The sequence below is a fragment of the Eublepharis macularius genome, chromosome 7 (genome assembly GCF_028583425.1).
Source record: "Eublepharis macularius isolate TG4126 chromosome 7, MPM_Emac_v1.0, whole genome shotgun sequence".
Taxonomy (NCBI): domain Eukaryota; kingdom Metazoa; phylum Chordata; class Lepidosauria; order Squamata; family Eublepharidae; genus Eublepharis; species Eublepharis macularius.
In genome coordinates this window covers 130,475,069-130,492,257 of record NC_072796.1, presented here as the reverse complement: position 1 = coordinate 130,492,257, position 17,189 = coordinate 130,475,069, and the positions used below count along the sequence as shown (strand labels likewise).

Genomic DNA, 17,189 nt, shown 5'->3' with positions numbered 1-17,189 from the left:
AGCCCCGGCTCCCCAACTATATCGTCGGGATAATAATAACACTGACTTTGTTCGCCGCTCTCAGTGGGGCACTAATCTGTCTAGAAGAGTGGTATATAACTGCAGTTATTATTATTATTATTGCCATGAGCTCAGCAGGTGGCTCTGGGTAAGCCCCTCCCAGCTCCCCAGCTGTATTGTGGGGATAATGGCAACACTCACTTTGTCCACTGCTCTGAGTAGGGCACTAACCTGTCTAGAAGGGCGGTATATAAGGACTGCTGTTGTTTGCAATATAAACCTGCCAAGTCCACTGAAGTCAATGAACGTCGTGGAGAAACGTGCATTTGATCCTACTTATGCTCTGAAAATCTTGTTGGTCTCTAAGGTGCCACTGGACTCATATCCATTTGATCCCACGTCTCTTACAGCCAGCCCTCTAACCACTATACCACTCTGTCTCCTAGGATCTGTTGATCGCTAGGACCAACAAAGGACAATGCCTTTTTTATTTATAGCTTAACGTATCTTAATAAGTTACAGCTGGGCTCTTCACTTGTCTAATCTTTTGTCTTGGCCGGCTCTTCAGAATGAGTGTTTGTGATGCAAAGCTACTTGGCAGGAAACATGACCTCATTCCAAGCTTCCGATTGCACAGCCTGGTTTCAAAAAGAAACAAGCAAATGTTCGCCTTCCCTCTGTCCTCTCAAAGCCCCCCTGTGCCATTTCGGTGGCAGGAAGCAACGCTAACAGACACCCAACGGTTACAGTCCAGTCCGTGGTCCCGCCTGTCAGATGGATCAACTGCTGGGGTACTTTGGCAGCTGGCAAAATGGCATTTCCAGGTCTGGGAGATTTTATACTGTCTTGTGTTTTCTTAATTATGATATGTTGGCTGGAGCCAAAGTTTCTCTATTGACTATTAAGACTGAGATTACTGTGGGTTTGGTACTCTGTCGAGGAAAGTGACTCTCTCGCTGACAAATACATGCATGATGTTGTGATGCTGTGTGTCAGTTTGGGTCAACTTGTTGCATTGATCGGAAGCACGTCCGTGCAGTTCTATATAAAGTTACTCCAGCCCTTTGCAATGAAAGGAGTCATTTTGCATCAGATTGCTCTGTTACGGTTGCAGGACGCGGACTTTTATTATTTCTAATACTTTCTCCTAAATAGGTCCTTTTAAAAAAAATACTAATTTAAAAGATCAGGCACTTTTCTTCTCCGCCTCCACACACTACAACATTCAGTAGAAATGTTGATCGGGCAAGGTGTCACAACGTAAAAAGAAGACAGTCTAGCTACCATTACCAATGTAGGGGCCTCGTTGGTTTATTTAATTCACAACAGCCCATAAACTGAGTACATCCCATAGGATGGGTGATGGAATACACTGAGTTCATTTGATGATCAGAATGGAAGGAGAGCAGAATGCTGTGACTATTTCGCGATTTCGGTGTTTATGAGATTTAAATATGGTTATATTTAAGTCCATCCAAATAAATATGGTAATGGAGAGGCTAACTGTAGCTGTTGGCTTGCTTTGTGCCCTAGTGGGTGGGTGACAACTTTGTCTCTAGCACTGGCATATGCTTCCTAAATGTAAACATTTTGCAGAATACTAATATGAGGGGGAACATGATTGCTCTCTTTAAATATTTGAAAGGCTGTCGTTTGGAGGAGGGCAAGGAGCTGTTCCAGTTGGCAGAAGAGGATAGGACTCGAAGCAACATGCAGAAAGGTACCGACTGGATATTAGGAAAAATCTTTTCACGGTCAGAGTAGTTCCAAGGTGGACTCAGCTGCCTAGGGAGGTGGTGGTGAGCTCCGCCTCACTGGCAGTTTTCAAGAAGAGGCTGGATGAATATTTGTCAGGGATGCTTTAGGCTCATCTTGCATTGGGCAGGGGGTTGGACTAGAAGGTCTGTATGGCCCCTTCCAATTCTGTGATTCTCTGATTCTGGATGTTTTGCTAGCCTAGTGAAATGCAACTAGGGCTGGCGTTTAGAAGCAGAGATGGAATGGGGGACCCAGGTCTCCTCTGAGTAGTTGCAATGGGGGAGGGGAGAATGATTTGCTGCAGAGAAGCTGCAGAGAAGGGAGGGAGGTGCTTGACCCTTTCCCTGCCGTCTCTCCCCATGATAAGATACAACAAACATTCCTCTAGGATCTCAGCTTGGGGGGGGGGCAGCAGACAGGGGAGGAGTGGTAAGGTGGGCTGTTTTTCTAAAATGTTCATATCTGGGAGAGAGAGAAGAGCTACAGAAAGAGAAAACTGAACATCACTTTATGTGATACGGCTTGTGCCCGCCCCACACAGGTTGTGGTTTCTGCCGGCCGTGGCTCTTGTCCACCTTCCACAGGGAGAGGGCCACCCATTGCTTGGCCTCAGCAGGGGAGGCAACAATGGGGTGGCGGTGCTTCTGGGCCCCCAGCCTGAACATTTGCCCAGGGACCCATAACCGTTTAGACTGCCCCTGATTCCGTCTTTTATGGACTTGCTGTTGTGTGGTTAAGAAAGCTTGGCCAGGGTTTCCTCTTGTGGGCAACTGGAGTTTTGTAATAAATATGCTGCTGGTTTTCTTTCATGTGCTGATTGCCTGTGATAATGTCATATATTTTGAGAGCGTCAGGGACCGGTTGAGCTAAGGTTGCCAACCTCCAGGTGGGGCCTGGAGATCTCCTGGAATTACAATTGATCTCCGGACTGCAGAGATCAGTTCCCTTTGAGAAAATGAATGCTTTGGGGGGGGGGTTGGACACTGCGGCATTTTACCCTGCTGAGGTCCCTCCCCAGTCTCCCCCCCCAAATCTCCAGGCATTTACCAACCCAGAGTTGGCAACCTGAGCCTTGGCAAAGGGGAACTATTCTCCCAGTGAGGCATAAGGCATTTTTCTATTGGTTTTGAATATGGTTTTAGTCAGGGCTTTTTTTCAGCAGGAACACGGGGGAACGGAGTTCCGGAACCTCTTGAAAATGGTCACATGGCTGGTGGCCCCGCCCCCTGATCTCCAGACAGTGCGGCGTTTAGATTGCCCTCCGCGCCACTCTAGCGGCGCGGAGGGCAATCTAAACTCCCCTCTGTCTGGAGATCAGGGGGCGGGGCCACCAGCCATGTGATGATTTTCTCCGAGGGCAACCCACTGAATTCCACCACCTCTCTTCCCAGAAAAAAAACCCTGGTTTTAGTCTATTTTTGTTATAATATATGCTTTTATCCAATTGTTGTTAAACTCCTTGGATCCTGAGATGTTTGGGAGGAGGGGGGGTGAGTAACTGTTTTAAATAAAATAAATGAATGAAGCGTTGAGTTTATTCTTTGATGTGAACAGCTTTGCCCGATATATTTGGGAACTGGAGTAGAAACAGTTTAGTGAATTAGTTAATTCAGTAGTCAATCATGATTACTGAGTAATTATAGTAGTAATTTATGGGGCTATACCATATTGCACGGGAATTTTGTTTTCGTGACAGCAGGGCATTGAGAATTGCTCATAAATAAAACACAAACATACAGGATTTATTTTTTTTTTACCTTTTGCCGAGATCTTCGCTCCCCCAAATGTTTGCATCTATTGTAAGGACCAAATAATAAATAAACCACTGATCAGAATGAATCGCGGCATGCCGAATTAAGCATACCTGATTTCCCTCAGGGCTTGCCAACAAATCATATTGATTTCCCTCTGGCTAGCAGGGAGTCAGCCATTCATCAGTAAATGCCGTATAAATGTTTGCAAAGTCATAATGTAATGTTGTACCGCAGATCAACAACATAACCCCCCCACCACCACCACCACCAGTGATTTACCCGTAATGCAACCGTTAACCTCAATCTGACATTGCTAATTAAACTGTTTGGCTCTCAGTGAAAGTAGCCCTGGGTAAATGTGGGGTGCAAAAGAATATTGCTTAGAAAACATAATTAAAAAAAATCTTTGCTAATGGAACAGGGAAACTAGAGTGTGGTTATTAAGTGTTATTTCGATCATACTATAAATGGACTCAATGTGTTACAGAATGTAGAGAAAGAAATGCCATGTGTTGGGGCTCTTATTTGGGGGCTTATTATGGAGAGGTCAAAACGATGCTGGAAAAGAACCATTCTTCCTGCACAGCAATAACAGTAACAGTAACAACAACAACAACAACAATAAACTGATCAACACCTTGAACACAATACACCAGGCATAACAGTTGTGGAAAATCAAAAGTTTGGATAATAAACATTGCAATTCCAGGGGATGCCAGAGTCGAAGAAAAATAACAAGAAAAAATGATTAAATATAGAGATCTGGCAACAGAAACCATCTGACTATGGAAGAAGAATGCAACAGTAGTCCCCATTGTCATTGGGGCACTGGGAACTATTTCAAAAAAATGTGTAACTTATATGGAACAACTGCAGTTTTCTGACATAATAACTACAGAATTGCAAAAAACGGCGTTACTTGGAACAGCGTACATATTGCACCGATACTTGGCTGTTACTTAGGTCTCTGGCGGAAACTTGTATCAGCTCAGCAAGGCCAATCAATGATAACATGTGATCTTTATTTATTATTGATTGTGCTGCGTATAATTTGAATAATAATAATAATAATGAGAAGGATATCAACAACAACAACATTTGATTGATATACCATCCTTCAGAACAATGCCTCACTCAGAGTGATTTACAAAGTGTGTTATTATTATCCTCACAACGATCACCCTGTGAGTTGGGTGGGGATGAGAGAGCTCTGAGAGAGCTGTGACTGACCCAAGGTCACCCAGCTGGCTTCAAGCAGAGGAGTGGGGAATCAAACCTGGCTCTCCAGATTAGAGTCCTGCCGCTCTTAACCACTACACCAAACTGGCATGGCAACCTGATAAAGGGAGGATAGCCAGCTGGAGGGAAGGAGGGAAGGCTGGCCAACAGGTGGGTCCTAGAGTTCTCCTGGAATTATAACTTATCTCCAGACTATAGAAATCAGTTGCCCTAGAGGAAATGGCAGCTGCAGAGGTGCAAACTCTATGGTATACTAGAGATTCTAGGAAAAAAATGCCTCCCCAAATCCACCTGCCACAGGTACCGTGCAGGACCAGGCACTACAGACCCTGGCTGCTCATCTGGACAGGTTTAGGAGGAGAGACATCTTCGCAGGCCATTAGTCCACCAAAACTTCTCCCAGTGGCCATAACAGCCAATCCACCCCTGCTCTTATTTCCTTACATTAGTCTCTCCCCGTTCCCTGCACTTATATCCTCCTGGCACAAACCCACAACCCATTCTCTCATGAAGACAGATGAAATGTGCTGCTGGCCTCTTGAAGACTTCCTCGGTGGAACCTCCCACCTTCACTCTGAGAGCTTGTCTGTGTTTTGAGGGACCTGTTGGTTCACACATGCATTGCAGGGGAATGAGGTGGTAGAATGGACTACCCCCCCTACATTTTTTTTGCTATTTATGCCCAACATTTCTCCCCGATAGGGATCCCACCTGGTTTACAACTTCATTTCCCTCTCCTCTGTTGTGTTCTGATAACAACAGCCCTGTGAGGTAGGTTAGACTAAGAGAGAGAGCGACGAAGTGGCAAAGTGGGGATTTGAACCTGTGTTTTCCAGATCCTAGTTGGGTGCTGTAACCATTACACCCCTTTGGCTTCCATTTTGGAATGCTCCCTATGTGAAAAACACCCTGCAATCCGAAAACCAATACAGCAGGCGAAGAGTACGGGTAGAACTGTTGTCCTGAGGTGCTAATTTTCTGTCTGAAGGAGGGGTTTTTTTAATGCAAAAGGATATTCAAAGCCAGACTCCACCATCTATAGCTTGAAGTGGCTCAGTCCATCCTCCCACTTTGTTCTCCTGCTTGTGTGAACCCGGCCTGAGTCACTGTGGCTCCCATACACTGATGCAAAACTGATACATCTCCACAGCATCCAGAGAGGACTGGATTGCATCCCACAGTCTTCTTTTCTTGATTTTCTCTGCTCAGCTTCTGACCTCAGTTTTGCATTGTTCCCCTTTGAATTGACTCTTACAGGCTTTGACCTTGGGCCAGTTACTCTCTCAGCGTAGCCTACCTCAGAAGGTCGTTGAGAGGACAAAGCAGAGGGCAAGAGAGGCATGAGTACGGCCCTGACGCCCTTGGAGGAAGGGTGGGATAAAAATGCAAGGTATCATCCAGGAAAGGGGGAACAAAGCAATCAGGTTCGGAGGCACCCAAGAGTGAGACATGTGAGCATTGCTAAAGGTCCAACATCCAAGTCAAGTGTCCATTTTCTCCAGTGTGTAAGCCAACCCTGATGGGGGAGGAGGGTCATGGCTCAGTGGTAGAGTTCCTGTTTGGCATGCAGGGGGTCTCCAGTCCCTGGCATCTCCATCTCAAATGATCAGGTAGTAGGTGATGGGAAAGACTTCTTCCTGAGACCCTGGAGAGCTGCTGCCAGTCTGAGAACACAATACTGACCTAGATGAATGACAGGTCTGATTCAGTATAAGGCATTCATGTGTTCGTGTGACAGCTACATTGGGAAAAGCCATGCTGCCACTAAGGAAAAAGTCTGTCCTGATGCTTCTGCTTTTGTGTTTCAACAGATTCCTCATTGCTTGAAAAAGAGGCTAGGAAAAGTCTAGCATTGGAACACATCACTGCAAGGTAATCCATCGATTCAACCAACCATGCATCCAACCAACCATCCATGCATCCATGTAACCAACTATCAATCCACAACCATCCGTCCGTCCGTCTGTCCATCCATCCATCCATCCGTCTGTCCATCTGCCCATCCATCCATCTGTCTATCCATCCATCCATCCATCCATCCATCCGGCCATCCATCCAACCAACCATGCATCCAACCAACCATCCATGCATCCATTTAACCAACTATCAATCCACAACCATCCACCCATCTGTCTGTCCATCCATCTATCCATCCATCTGTCCATCCGTTCATCCATCAATCCATCCATCCATTCAACCAACCATGCATCCAACCAACCATCCATGCATCCATGTAACCAACTATCAATCCACAACCATCCACCCATCTGTCTGTCCATCCATCTATCCATCCATCTGTCCATCCGTTCATCCATCAATCCATCCATCCATTCAACCAACCATGCATCCAACCAACCATCCATGCATCCATTTAACCAACTATCAATCCACAACCATCCACCCATCTGTCTGTCCATCCATCTATCCATCCATCTGTCCATCCGTTCATCCATCAATCCATCCATCCATTCAACCAACCATGCATCCAACCAACCATCCATGCATCCATGTAACCAACTATCAATCCACAACCATTCATCCATCCGTCTGTCCATCCATCCATCCATCCATCCGTCTGTCCATCTGCCCATCCATCCATCTGTCTATCCATCCATCCATCCATCCGGCCATCCATCCAACCAACCATGCATCCAACCAACCATCCATGCATCCATTTAACCAACTATCAATCCACAACCATCCACCCATCTGTCTGTCCATCCATCTATCCATCCATCCGTTCATCCATCAATCCATCCATCCATTCAACCAACCATGCATCCAACCAACCATCCATGCATCCATTTAACCAACTATCAATCCACAACCATTCATCCATCCATCTGTCCATTCATCCATTCATCCATCCGTTCAACCAACCAACCATCCATCCACAACCATCCATAATCATCCTTCTGTCCATCCGTCCGTCCATCCATATATCCAACCAACCAACCATCCGTCCGTCCATTCCTCCCTCTCTCCATCCCACTCTCCTACATGTGGGCGAAGTGCAGTGTACTAATTACAATGTGTTGGTTTAGTGTCGATTTTATAGCAGGCAGGGCTACAAGGAGAGAGAGAGGCTCACGGCTTAATCACACAAGGTAGCATTCCAGGGTTATGATCTGATTTGGGAGCACAGGGGACAGAGACAAGCTTGGGCTTCCTAAATACCCTTGTGGACATTTGCCCAATGCTACACCCACCTGTTGGCCGCTGCTGAGAGGCAGGGCAGCACCGTAGTCCTGATCCAAATCTGGTCCTGCGGCACGTGTCAGGTCAGTTTCCCAGACCTGACATGCGGCCAAATATATTGTCTTGTTTGGCTGGGAGATTAAAATTACCTCACGATCCTCTGCCCGATCAAGTCTGTGTGAATCAAATGATATTTCTTTTTGTATCTCATGATTTCAGTTACACAGACATCTTCTTGGATCACGAGGCCTCCTATGAATGTTGTTCCACCAACCCCGATACAGGTTGTGCCTTCATGTGCCGCCGGAGCCCCCGGCTTCTTATGAACGGCTACTACATACTCACAGAGGACAGCGTTCTGTCTGATGAAGATGGCAATGTCACACTGAGCCTGTCAAAGACAAGCATTACCTATAAAGAGAAATTAATTAGGTGAGTTACAATCTGCCGGACAGCCTTTCGCAACGTATTGTATCTTCTGGAATAAAGCGAATAGCTCCAAGGGGGAGGGCCTTTCTGTGGTGGTGCCCCACTTACAGAGGTTCCTCCCAGTGGTACCTAGCCTTTCCTAACACCTAGCTTTGCAATTCTAGGCACAAACTAAAATTTTCCTTTTCATCCAAAGTTTTTATTGAGGTGGGTAGACACGTAGTATTGTTATAGTGTTTTAATTTTTAAAAATGTTTTGTGATACTGAACTCTATCATGAACCCATAAAGAAATGCAGCTCATGGCAGATACACAGTACCACTTATGTACATGGATAGTATTTCACAAAATAATTGAAGCAAAGACCAATTCCTGTTGCAAGGAGCTTGCCGTCTAAATTTTGACAGAGGGAAAGACAACTATTAGGGAGTGGGGGAGAAAATGGAGACCAGGTTATCAAGGGTAGACTACACATTACTTGAGCAATATGAATTTCAGCTCAGTTTCTAACTGGGGCTGAGAACTAAAGAGTAAATGTCCCTAGACGTTTGTTAAAAGATTTATTTTATCGTGTTCCCGTTTAATTTTTTTTCTTCGTGAGGAAGAATATTCCGGAGAAGAAAGCGAATCCGCCGATCTCTTGGTAGCTTGTTCAATATTCATGCCTCCGATTCATGGCTGAACAGTACCGCTTGTGGCGATCTAAATGCACATTTTGCGGACGCATCTTGGTTGGAAACAGACAGTGAGATGGATGCTGGTCAAAATGACTGCAATGGTGAGCACTGACTTTGTCAGCTGTCAAGTACTGGCTGTGTACTTTGTCTACCTTTGGCCCAGCCCCATTTCAATCTGGCATCAGACCTGAGTTTGGCACTGAGATAACTTTAGTCGCATTGGTGGATGATCTGTGCTTAAAGCTGTTTGGGGGCCTTCATTACTATTGCTATTGTTAGCCTTTGATGCAGGGTACCACTCCAATCTTATCCAGAAATGGAGCCAGTTTGGTGTAGTGGTTAAGAACGTGGGACTCTAATCTAGAGTGCCGGGTTTGATTCCTCACTCCTCCACTTGAAGCCAGCTGGGTGACCTTGGGTCAGTCACAGCTCTCTCAGAGCTCTCTCGGCCCCACCTACCTCACAGGGTGATTATTGTTGTGGGGATAATAATAACATACTTTGTAAATCTCTCTGAGTGGGCGTTGTTGTCCTGAAGGGCGGTATATAAATCGGTTGTTGTTGTTGTTAATTGGTGGGCATGTGTAGTTGGCAGTTTTAATCCTCCTCATCTGATTGAACACAAGTTTCCACAGGAGAAGCCAAATAAACAGGTTGCGATTTGTTCGGTGGAGCCCCTCAGGGGTCCATTCTGTCACCCATACTGTTCAATCCTTATAAGAGGTCGCTGAATGAGATCATCTTTGGGGATAGTTATCATCAATATGCAGACGACACTCAACTCTACATTTCATTCTCTAAGCATAAGCCTCCCATTTACCCCCCTAGGGCAGAGAATTACCAGCCCCAATTTCCTGTCCCCAAGGGATTGAGAATTAGGAGAAAAATAGCCTCCACATAATGACTCTCTAGGAATTTCCCCTAGCCTCTGTGGTAAAGACCACAGAGACTAGGGGACACAGTCTAGAGAATCACCCAGAAATTATATCACATCCTCCCCTAACTCTGCCCTCCCCAAGCACTGTCCCCCAAATCTCCTTGCATTTATTGAGGCACTGTTATGTAAGACTTCCGTGCATCTATCTTGACTCTGAACCGGTGCTTTGAGGCCAGGGTCAAGTGGCTGAGGCAGCTGAAGAGGAATCCAGACAGGTAATGGCTCCACTTGCAGTAGATGGAGTACAGTTGGCATTCACAAAGCAGGTTAAGAGTTTATGAGTACTCAGCCCCAGTTTTGCTGTTTGAAATGCAGGTTGGTACGAAAGAGGAAAGGCAGGAGGGAACCCTTCAGAAAGGTCTGATGAAAACTGAATATGTTCTAGCCGATAGAGAATGTTGAGAACATTAAAGGACAACCAGTGAGACACAGTGGTTAAAGTGTCAGACTGCCACCTGGGAGACCCAGGTTCGAATTCATACTCTCCAATGGAAGCTTGCTGGATAACCTTGGGCCAGTCACTTCCTCTCAACCTAACCTACCTCACTGGGTTGTCGTAAGGATAAAATGGAGGAGAGGAGGACATTGAAAGCTGCTTTAGTTCTCCATTGGGAAAAAAGGCAGGGGTATAAATAAAAGAAATGGGGAGAAATCTGGCTGCTTAACTTCCTGAGAGCTTATAAAATTCCAGAAGAGGAAGGTTTTGGTGGGTGGGATGAGATTTCCAAATTATTCCCTGCTCCCTACAATCCCTCATCGTTTCATATTTTTAAAGTGCCTACAATGAGTTAAAGAAGGCAATGGCAAACCACCCCGTAAAAAGTCTGCCAAGAAAACGTCGTGATGCGACGTCCCCCCATGGGTCAGTAATGACTCGGTGCTTGCACAGGGGACTCCCTTTACCTTTACCTGCAATGAGTTAGAGTTATCATGCTTGGCAGGTACAGCTGATACTTCTTCGGAACCTAAAACCCAAATGGAAGGAAAGCACAATCCAGCCTCAAACACACCACCTTCTTTAACAGATGATGTCACGGAATCAAGAGCGCACGAGCATCCGCCTCCTTGCTCCTGTCTGTTGGCAGAAGAGTTCTCCCATGAAAAATCTTTGAGCTGTTCAAGTGAGTTAGATTTTCTGCGTGATCGCAGTGCTCTTCATTGACATTATTTGTGCCAGTTCTTATATTAGAACAAAACATTACTCAGTGCAGATTCTTATGTTAGGATAAAATCTCTTTCAGAGGGCTACCTATTATATTTGAATCCTCCAATGTGTAAAATAGCCTTTAAAAAGCAGTTGGAGGGGACTGAGATACGGTTCTTGATACTGGACCAGGGAGAGATTAACTCTTTTCTCCTATGCTGCTTTCTTAATAATCCCACCTCTCCAATTATTACTGTCGCTGTAGTGGGAATAATACAAGCACTGGAATGGGAAAGCATTTTTTTTAAGTCAGGGAAATTATGCAGGCAGAAAGCATTATTCCCCCTTCCGCCTTTGTCTTTTCCCCCTTTCTTTCTCATGTCACTCACCTTCCTGTCTCTTCTTTCCTTTATTTTCCCTTCCTGCCTGCCTTTTCCTCTATTCATTCTCATTTCCTTCTTTCTTGTTCTATTTTGGATTGCAAAAGTTTGGGAGGGGGGCAGGCGATGTGCCAGCTGCTTGTGCATTGGGGTGAAGGGGAAGCATAGGATAAATTCTGCTGATGTAAACTTCTTTCATCTTTAAGACTCCTGCTTATTTTCACTGCAACAAATACTGCCACCCCCTCTGGAAACAGAAGGATCCAATCAGTTGATGACCCAATTCTTCACTTGGTTACTAGGTCAATGGTAACACTTAAAGAGTCCTGAATAGTTTGACCTCGTTTATATGAATGTGCCGCTGCTATCCTCAGTCCCCAGCAGACTTTCCTTCCTCGGCATTTACTAATCGTGAGGTTTCCTACAGTTCGAGGAGTTTCCAACTGCTTTTGCCCCAGATAATCAGCACTGCAATCAAAGTAAGGTGTTGTGATGGTGCTTTAGGGAGAGATCAGGCAGAGATCCTGAGCATAGGAAAGCATTTACTAAAGCATGGTTGGATACCTTACAGTTGGTGATAGTAAGAGGATGTTATAATTAGACATGGGCACGAACCACAAAAAAACCGAACCATGAGGTTCGTGGGTTTTCACGAACCAGGAACCATGATCTGGCATGAACTGGGGCAAGTTCACGAACCAGTTCATGGTTCGCGGGGTTTAAATGCCGCTTTCCGGCTGCTTAGTAGCGGGAGGGAAAGGGGCGTTTGACAGTTTAAAGGGCCCTTTCCTGCCTTGCAAGGGGCAGGTCCCTTTAAATGGCCCAAACCCCAGCCCCAGCCCCAGCCTCTCAGAGGTCACTAACAAAACCCGTGTTACTCAAGAGGACCAGAGATGTTGACGGAAGTTGCAACCATTCCATCTATAAAAACAATAACCGCTTTCTGCTTCTCTCTCTTTCTCTCATCCTGTTTAGAATATTGTACAGTGAGGAAAGACATTTGCCAAATGCTCACGCTGTCTATGGGTTTCATCATTTCTCTGGGTGCAAGGTAAATGGAATGTCTCCATAAAGAACCATGCTTTAATGCATAATATCTAACACTGGAATCTTCTAAGCAGATACTGGCCACAGTTCAAAGAAAATTCTGACTAATTAAGCAGTAGGTTCTCTGAATTCCCAGCTTTCATTTGTTTAAAAAACGAACATTGCAATCCTAAGAAGAGTTACTCCACTCTAAGCCCATTGAAATCAATGGGCTTAGACTGGGGTAACACTGCTTAGGATCGCACTATTAGTCTCTAGCCCCTTCTATGTTTTTTCATAGGAGCTAGAAACTTACCTTCTTTTACAAAATGAAAGCAAGGTATTCAGAGAATCTGCTGCATCCTAGCTTTCCGTAAACGATGCAAAACCGAATTATTTCAAAAAGGCTTTTGTATTGTACGGAGGGGCTCTCAGATGCTTCATTAATGAGTTAAGGACCATAGACTTCACCCCTATGTTGCCTTACGTACTACCTATTGTCTTGAATATGTGCTCCTGTGTGCTACCTGTGCTTCATGTGGTCTAATGTCAGTCCTGGAATTGCTTATGTTCTGTTTCAGCATTTCTCAATTCCGTATTGGTTCCTTGCTAATGCTACGTCTTTGTAAACTTGCGTTTATTTACCCTATGGCATTGTTATGGAAATATCCTTGAAATTAACTGTACTGGTCTCATACTGTGTAACCCACCTTCAGAAAGGCGGACTATAAATGACATAAATAAATAAAAATAAAAATTACAATAGTATAATATAGCAATATGAAAGTGATGATTTACAAAAAAAGATAAAAAACAAAATCAGGAGAGGGGGATAAATGAAGACGGGGGGGGGATGATGACAAATGTCCTATCATCAAAAACACACGTTCTTTAAAATAAATACTCCTAAATTATAGAGCAAGGAGCCCTGTAGCGCAGATTGGTAAACTGCAGTACTGCAGTCCAAGCTCTGCTCACGACCTGTGTTCGATCCCAGCAGAATCCAGGTTCAGGTAGCCGGCTCAAGGTTGACTCAGCCTTCCAGCCTTTTTAGGTTGGTAAAATGAGTACCTGGTTTCCTGGGGGTAAAGTATAGATGACCGAGGAAGGCAATTGCATACCACCCCGTAACAAAAAGTCTGCCAAGAAAATGTCGTGATGTGACATCCCCCCATGGGTCAGTAATGACTCAGTGCTTGCACAGGGGACAACCTTTACCTAAATTAGATAGGAAGAAATGGGATAACGGGAGTTGATGGGAGGTGGGGGAAATGAAGAAATCTGCCCTACTCCAACTAGTTGCAGCTTCATACAGCCTCCAATGGTTTTGAGTCCATGCCAACTGTGATTTCCTCTATACTTTTCTATTTTTGTGAACAACAGCAAGAAATTGCAAAGATGATGCACACGACAACGTGCTTCTAGCCTATTAAATGCAAATTGCAAGAGGTAACAAAGGGAATTAACAATGCAGATGGAGGATAAATAATATTACAGTCATAGATCTTTAAATGCGGTAATCGTCAGGATTCGGTCTTCTTGTGAAATTTTATTTTTAAGTTAAAAAAGCAAATGAATATTGTTGCGGTGGTTTCAGATTCTTCACGGGAGGATGGTTTACTACTCTGCTGAGCTGCTTGCTGCTATTCCTTTTAATCTGTAAGGAAAAAGAGTCTTTCTACTTACTACTTATTGCTCACACGATTGCTATTCTTTGGGTTAACAGTGTGGGGCAAAAATGCTTATATTCATAAATGGATGATTTATAGCATCAGCTTCAACTGACTAACTCTTCAGATAAGAGTTATATGCTTTTCCCATTAAACCGTGTTAGGCAAAGACATCAATAGCTGGGTGAAATTTGTGGTCCTTCGAAAGTCCTGACAAACCAAGGGAGGTTAGGGGGAGATAATACTTTCAGCAGTGGGCAGCTGTTACATGGAGAGCCTGTAGAGTAGGGGTCCCCAGGCCTTTTAAGCCTGCGGGCACATTTGGAATTCTAACACGTGACAGGCACAGCAACAGTAGGGCTGCCACAAAACGGCTGCTGCAAGAGATGGAGCTAGGTCTCTTGCCAGGTCTCTTAAGTCCCCCGGCGGGAGACTGGGATGCTGGCACTTACCCTGTGCCAGCTTCGGAGCTCTCTGGGAAGTGATGTCATCATGTGGGTCAAAGAGCAGCCAGGGAGCGCGCATGCTCCCCAAACGGCTGAATCGCCCCCCTGCAGACCTGATTCGGCCCAAAACGGGCCTGTTGTGGAACACGGGAGTGTGCCCAGGGGTGCGCCTGCACAGCCGGGGGCGCCCCATGGGCGTGCCCCCCTGGTGATCAGGGGGATCCCCCACCCCCGGCAGGGGAATGGCAAGCCTAGATGGAGCCAGACACAAAATGGCTGCTACAGCTTACCTTCAGTGAAGATCCTTGTGCTGTGAAAGCAGTTTCTGCCAAAGCAATCTTTTTAAAAATATGCCCTGCCAATCAATACTCCATGGCCAATCAGAAGCCATGATTTGCTGTAGAGAGAGGGAGAAGCAGTAAAGTTACAGGTCAATGATATAATCCAAATATAATGATGGATATATGTGTGCATAATAATTTCTGCTCATGGACTGGGATTTTTGGGAACCCCTCCCCCAATGCCTGTCCTCAAAGACCTTTCTACCTTTTGACCTTCAACCGTCTGCTCTGCCAACTATGCATGCTTCCCAAAGTCCTCAGGAAGGGCATAAGGCTGGTGAACAGTGGCCATGCTCTTGCGGGTGGCATTCTACGCCACAAGCATTGTTCATTGCTGGGAGGGAAAGGGTGTGTGGGCAGTGGAAGGTCTTGCAAGAGGGTAGGAGAAGAACACTTGGGAAAGGGAGGTGCAAGTTGTAGACAGGGGAAAGTCACACTCTGCTCTGGGAGGGAAGGAAAACATGGAACTGGCCAATGATCTGACAGTGTAAGAAGAGGAAGGCATATAAAACATCTTTAGACAGACAGACAGACAGACAGACGGTACGGGTACGGGTACGGGTACGGGTACGGGTACGGGTACGGGTACGGGTACGGGTACGGGTACGGGTACGGGTACGGGTATATAGACGTCTTAATGTTTCTACTCCACCTTTCATTTCACATATAGCCAAGATCCTCTGATGTAAGCATTTTTCTTGACAGGAATCTGAGAATAGAAATTGACTCCTTTATATGCCAGTTCTAAAAATTCAAAATGGACTGCTTTTTTTTGTTCACAGGTAAATTGAGTACTTAACATATTCAAGTGACTAATCTATTGCCGCAACACGAATGATATTTTACAAATATTTTAAATAAGGTCAGTATCTTTTTGAGCTGAATAACCCTTGACAAGTATGGTTGGGGAAAATTAGCCGATGGCTTTGGGGGAATCGAGAGTTGCAGGTGATTGTAGGACAAGGTTGATATTGCAGACTAGTTATGGTGAAGACCTGCATAATTTTATTTAATATATTTATATTCTGGTTTTCTCCCAAATGGGAACCCAAAGCAGCTAACTATACAGAAAGAAAAATACAACATAACAAACAAGAGAGAGGAGGTTTCTAATTGCCAATTGTCTTCTCTCTCTGCTAGTCCATCTGCCCGGCTCTAGGTTGCAACCTGTGACGGATTTTTTTTTGTAAAGTCCTCTGCTTTAATTTTATTTTCCTTAACGGCTGTAACTCTCCATTAATTAAGACACCAAACTGTGATCAATGAAGAAATATGAGCTTTATTTCATAAATAAAGCCCAGTTGCTATGCCTTGTTAGGACATATCCATAAAGAGAGAGACACACACACACACACACACACACACACACACACACACACACAGAGAGAGAGAGAGAGAGAGAGAGAGAGAGAGAGAGAGATCTCCAGGAATTTCCCAACTTGGAACCGGCAATCTTAGCCATAGCAGAGAGTCTTATATACTTCCAAAGCTAATTGTTTACAGAATAAAAGATAAAATTGTTATAGAAAACCAAATACAAGCAATTCTTCAGAATCAAATTCTTCAGGAGACAGGCCTGAGTGACAAGACAGTAAAATCTCTCTGTCATATAAATAGGCTAAATGTCTGGTGCCACACAGGAGTTTGGGGTATCTTCCTGAGACACAGCTTATCCAAGGTCAGTTATTGAGTACAAAGTGAAAACAAGAGAGATATTGTCTCTTTACTATAGGGCTTCCTGACCAGCAGTGTTCAGTGTTTTAAACTGTGTCAGGAGGAATCCGCTTACAAAAAAAAGCTTTTGCCTTCTGTGTGAGAGGGCAGCTCCAATAATGCTCATACGTAGGTCTTTAGACTAGGGGTCATAAAAAAAAATTCCTCTATACAACCTTCAGGCGATGAGCCCAAAGCCTTGTGCTATCCATCTTCTGGGCCTTGTTTGACTCCCTCCTAATTCCTCACTGGAGCCTTTTTCTTGGATTATGCCCCATTGCACCTGTGTATCTAAACTCTCTGTTAGATTGGACAGCAAGCATGTGTGGTATACTCTCCTCCCTTCCTGTACGTAAGTTTTGTTTGATCACATTTCCCAAGGAACTTATTCCCAAGTTGATTGACTGCTGCTTGGTTGGCAATTATTTGTTGCCTTGTATCACATAATACATTTTGTCTTTGCCCTTCTTCAATCAG

The 17,189-nt window shown here is 44.8% G+C and overlaps 1 protein-coding gene across 1 annotated transcript; it reads left to right on the top strand.

Annotated features, from left to right (window-relative positions):
* Window positions 1–773: 773 nt before the first annotated feature.
* TMEM71 (transmembrane protein 71) lies at window positions 774–14,870 on the top strand. The gene is made up of 8 exons (XM_054985906.1): window positions 774–824; window positions 6,563–6,623; window positions 8,169–8,381; window positions 8,984–9,156; window positions 11,018–11,113; window positions 12,492–12,567; window positions 14,140–14,201; window positions 14,770–14,870. The coding sequence occupies exons 1-8, from the start codon at window positions 812–814 to the stop codon at window positions 14,868–14,870; spliced, it is 795 nt and encodes a 264-aa protein (XP_054841881.1). The 5' UTR covers window positions 774–811.
* Window positions 14,871–17,189: the final 2,319 nt, after the last annotated feature.

What these genes read in the sequence shown, in the direction of transcription:
- TMEM71 (XM_054985906.1), top strand. An exon ending in AAAATCTTTGAGCTGTTCAA is followed by an intron (nt 11,114 to 12,491) that starts GTGAGTTAGATT and finishes CATCCTGTTTAG; the next exon opens with AATATTGTACAGTGAGGAAA. An exon ending in GCTGCTATTCCTTTTAATCT is followed by an intron (nt 14,202 to 14,769) that starts GTAAGGAAAAAG and finishes GCCCCCCTGCAG; the next exon opens with ACCTGATTCGGCCCAAAACG.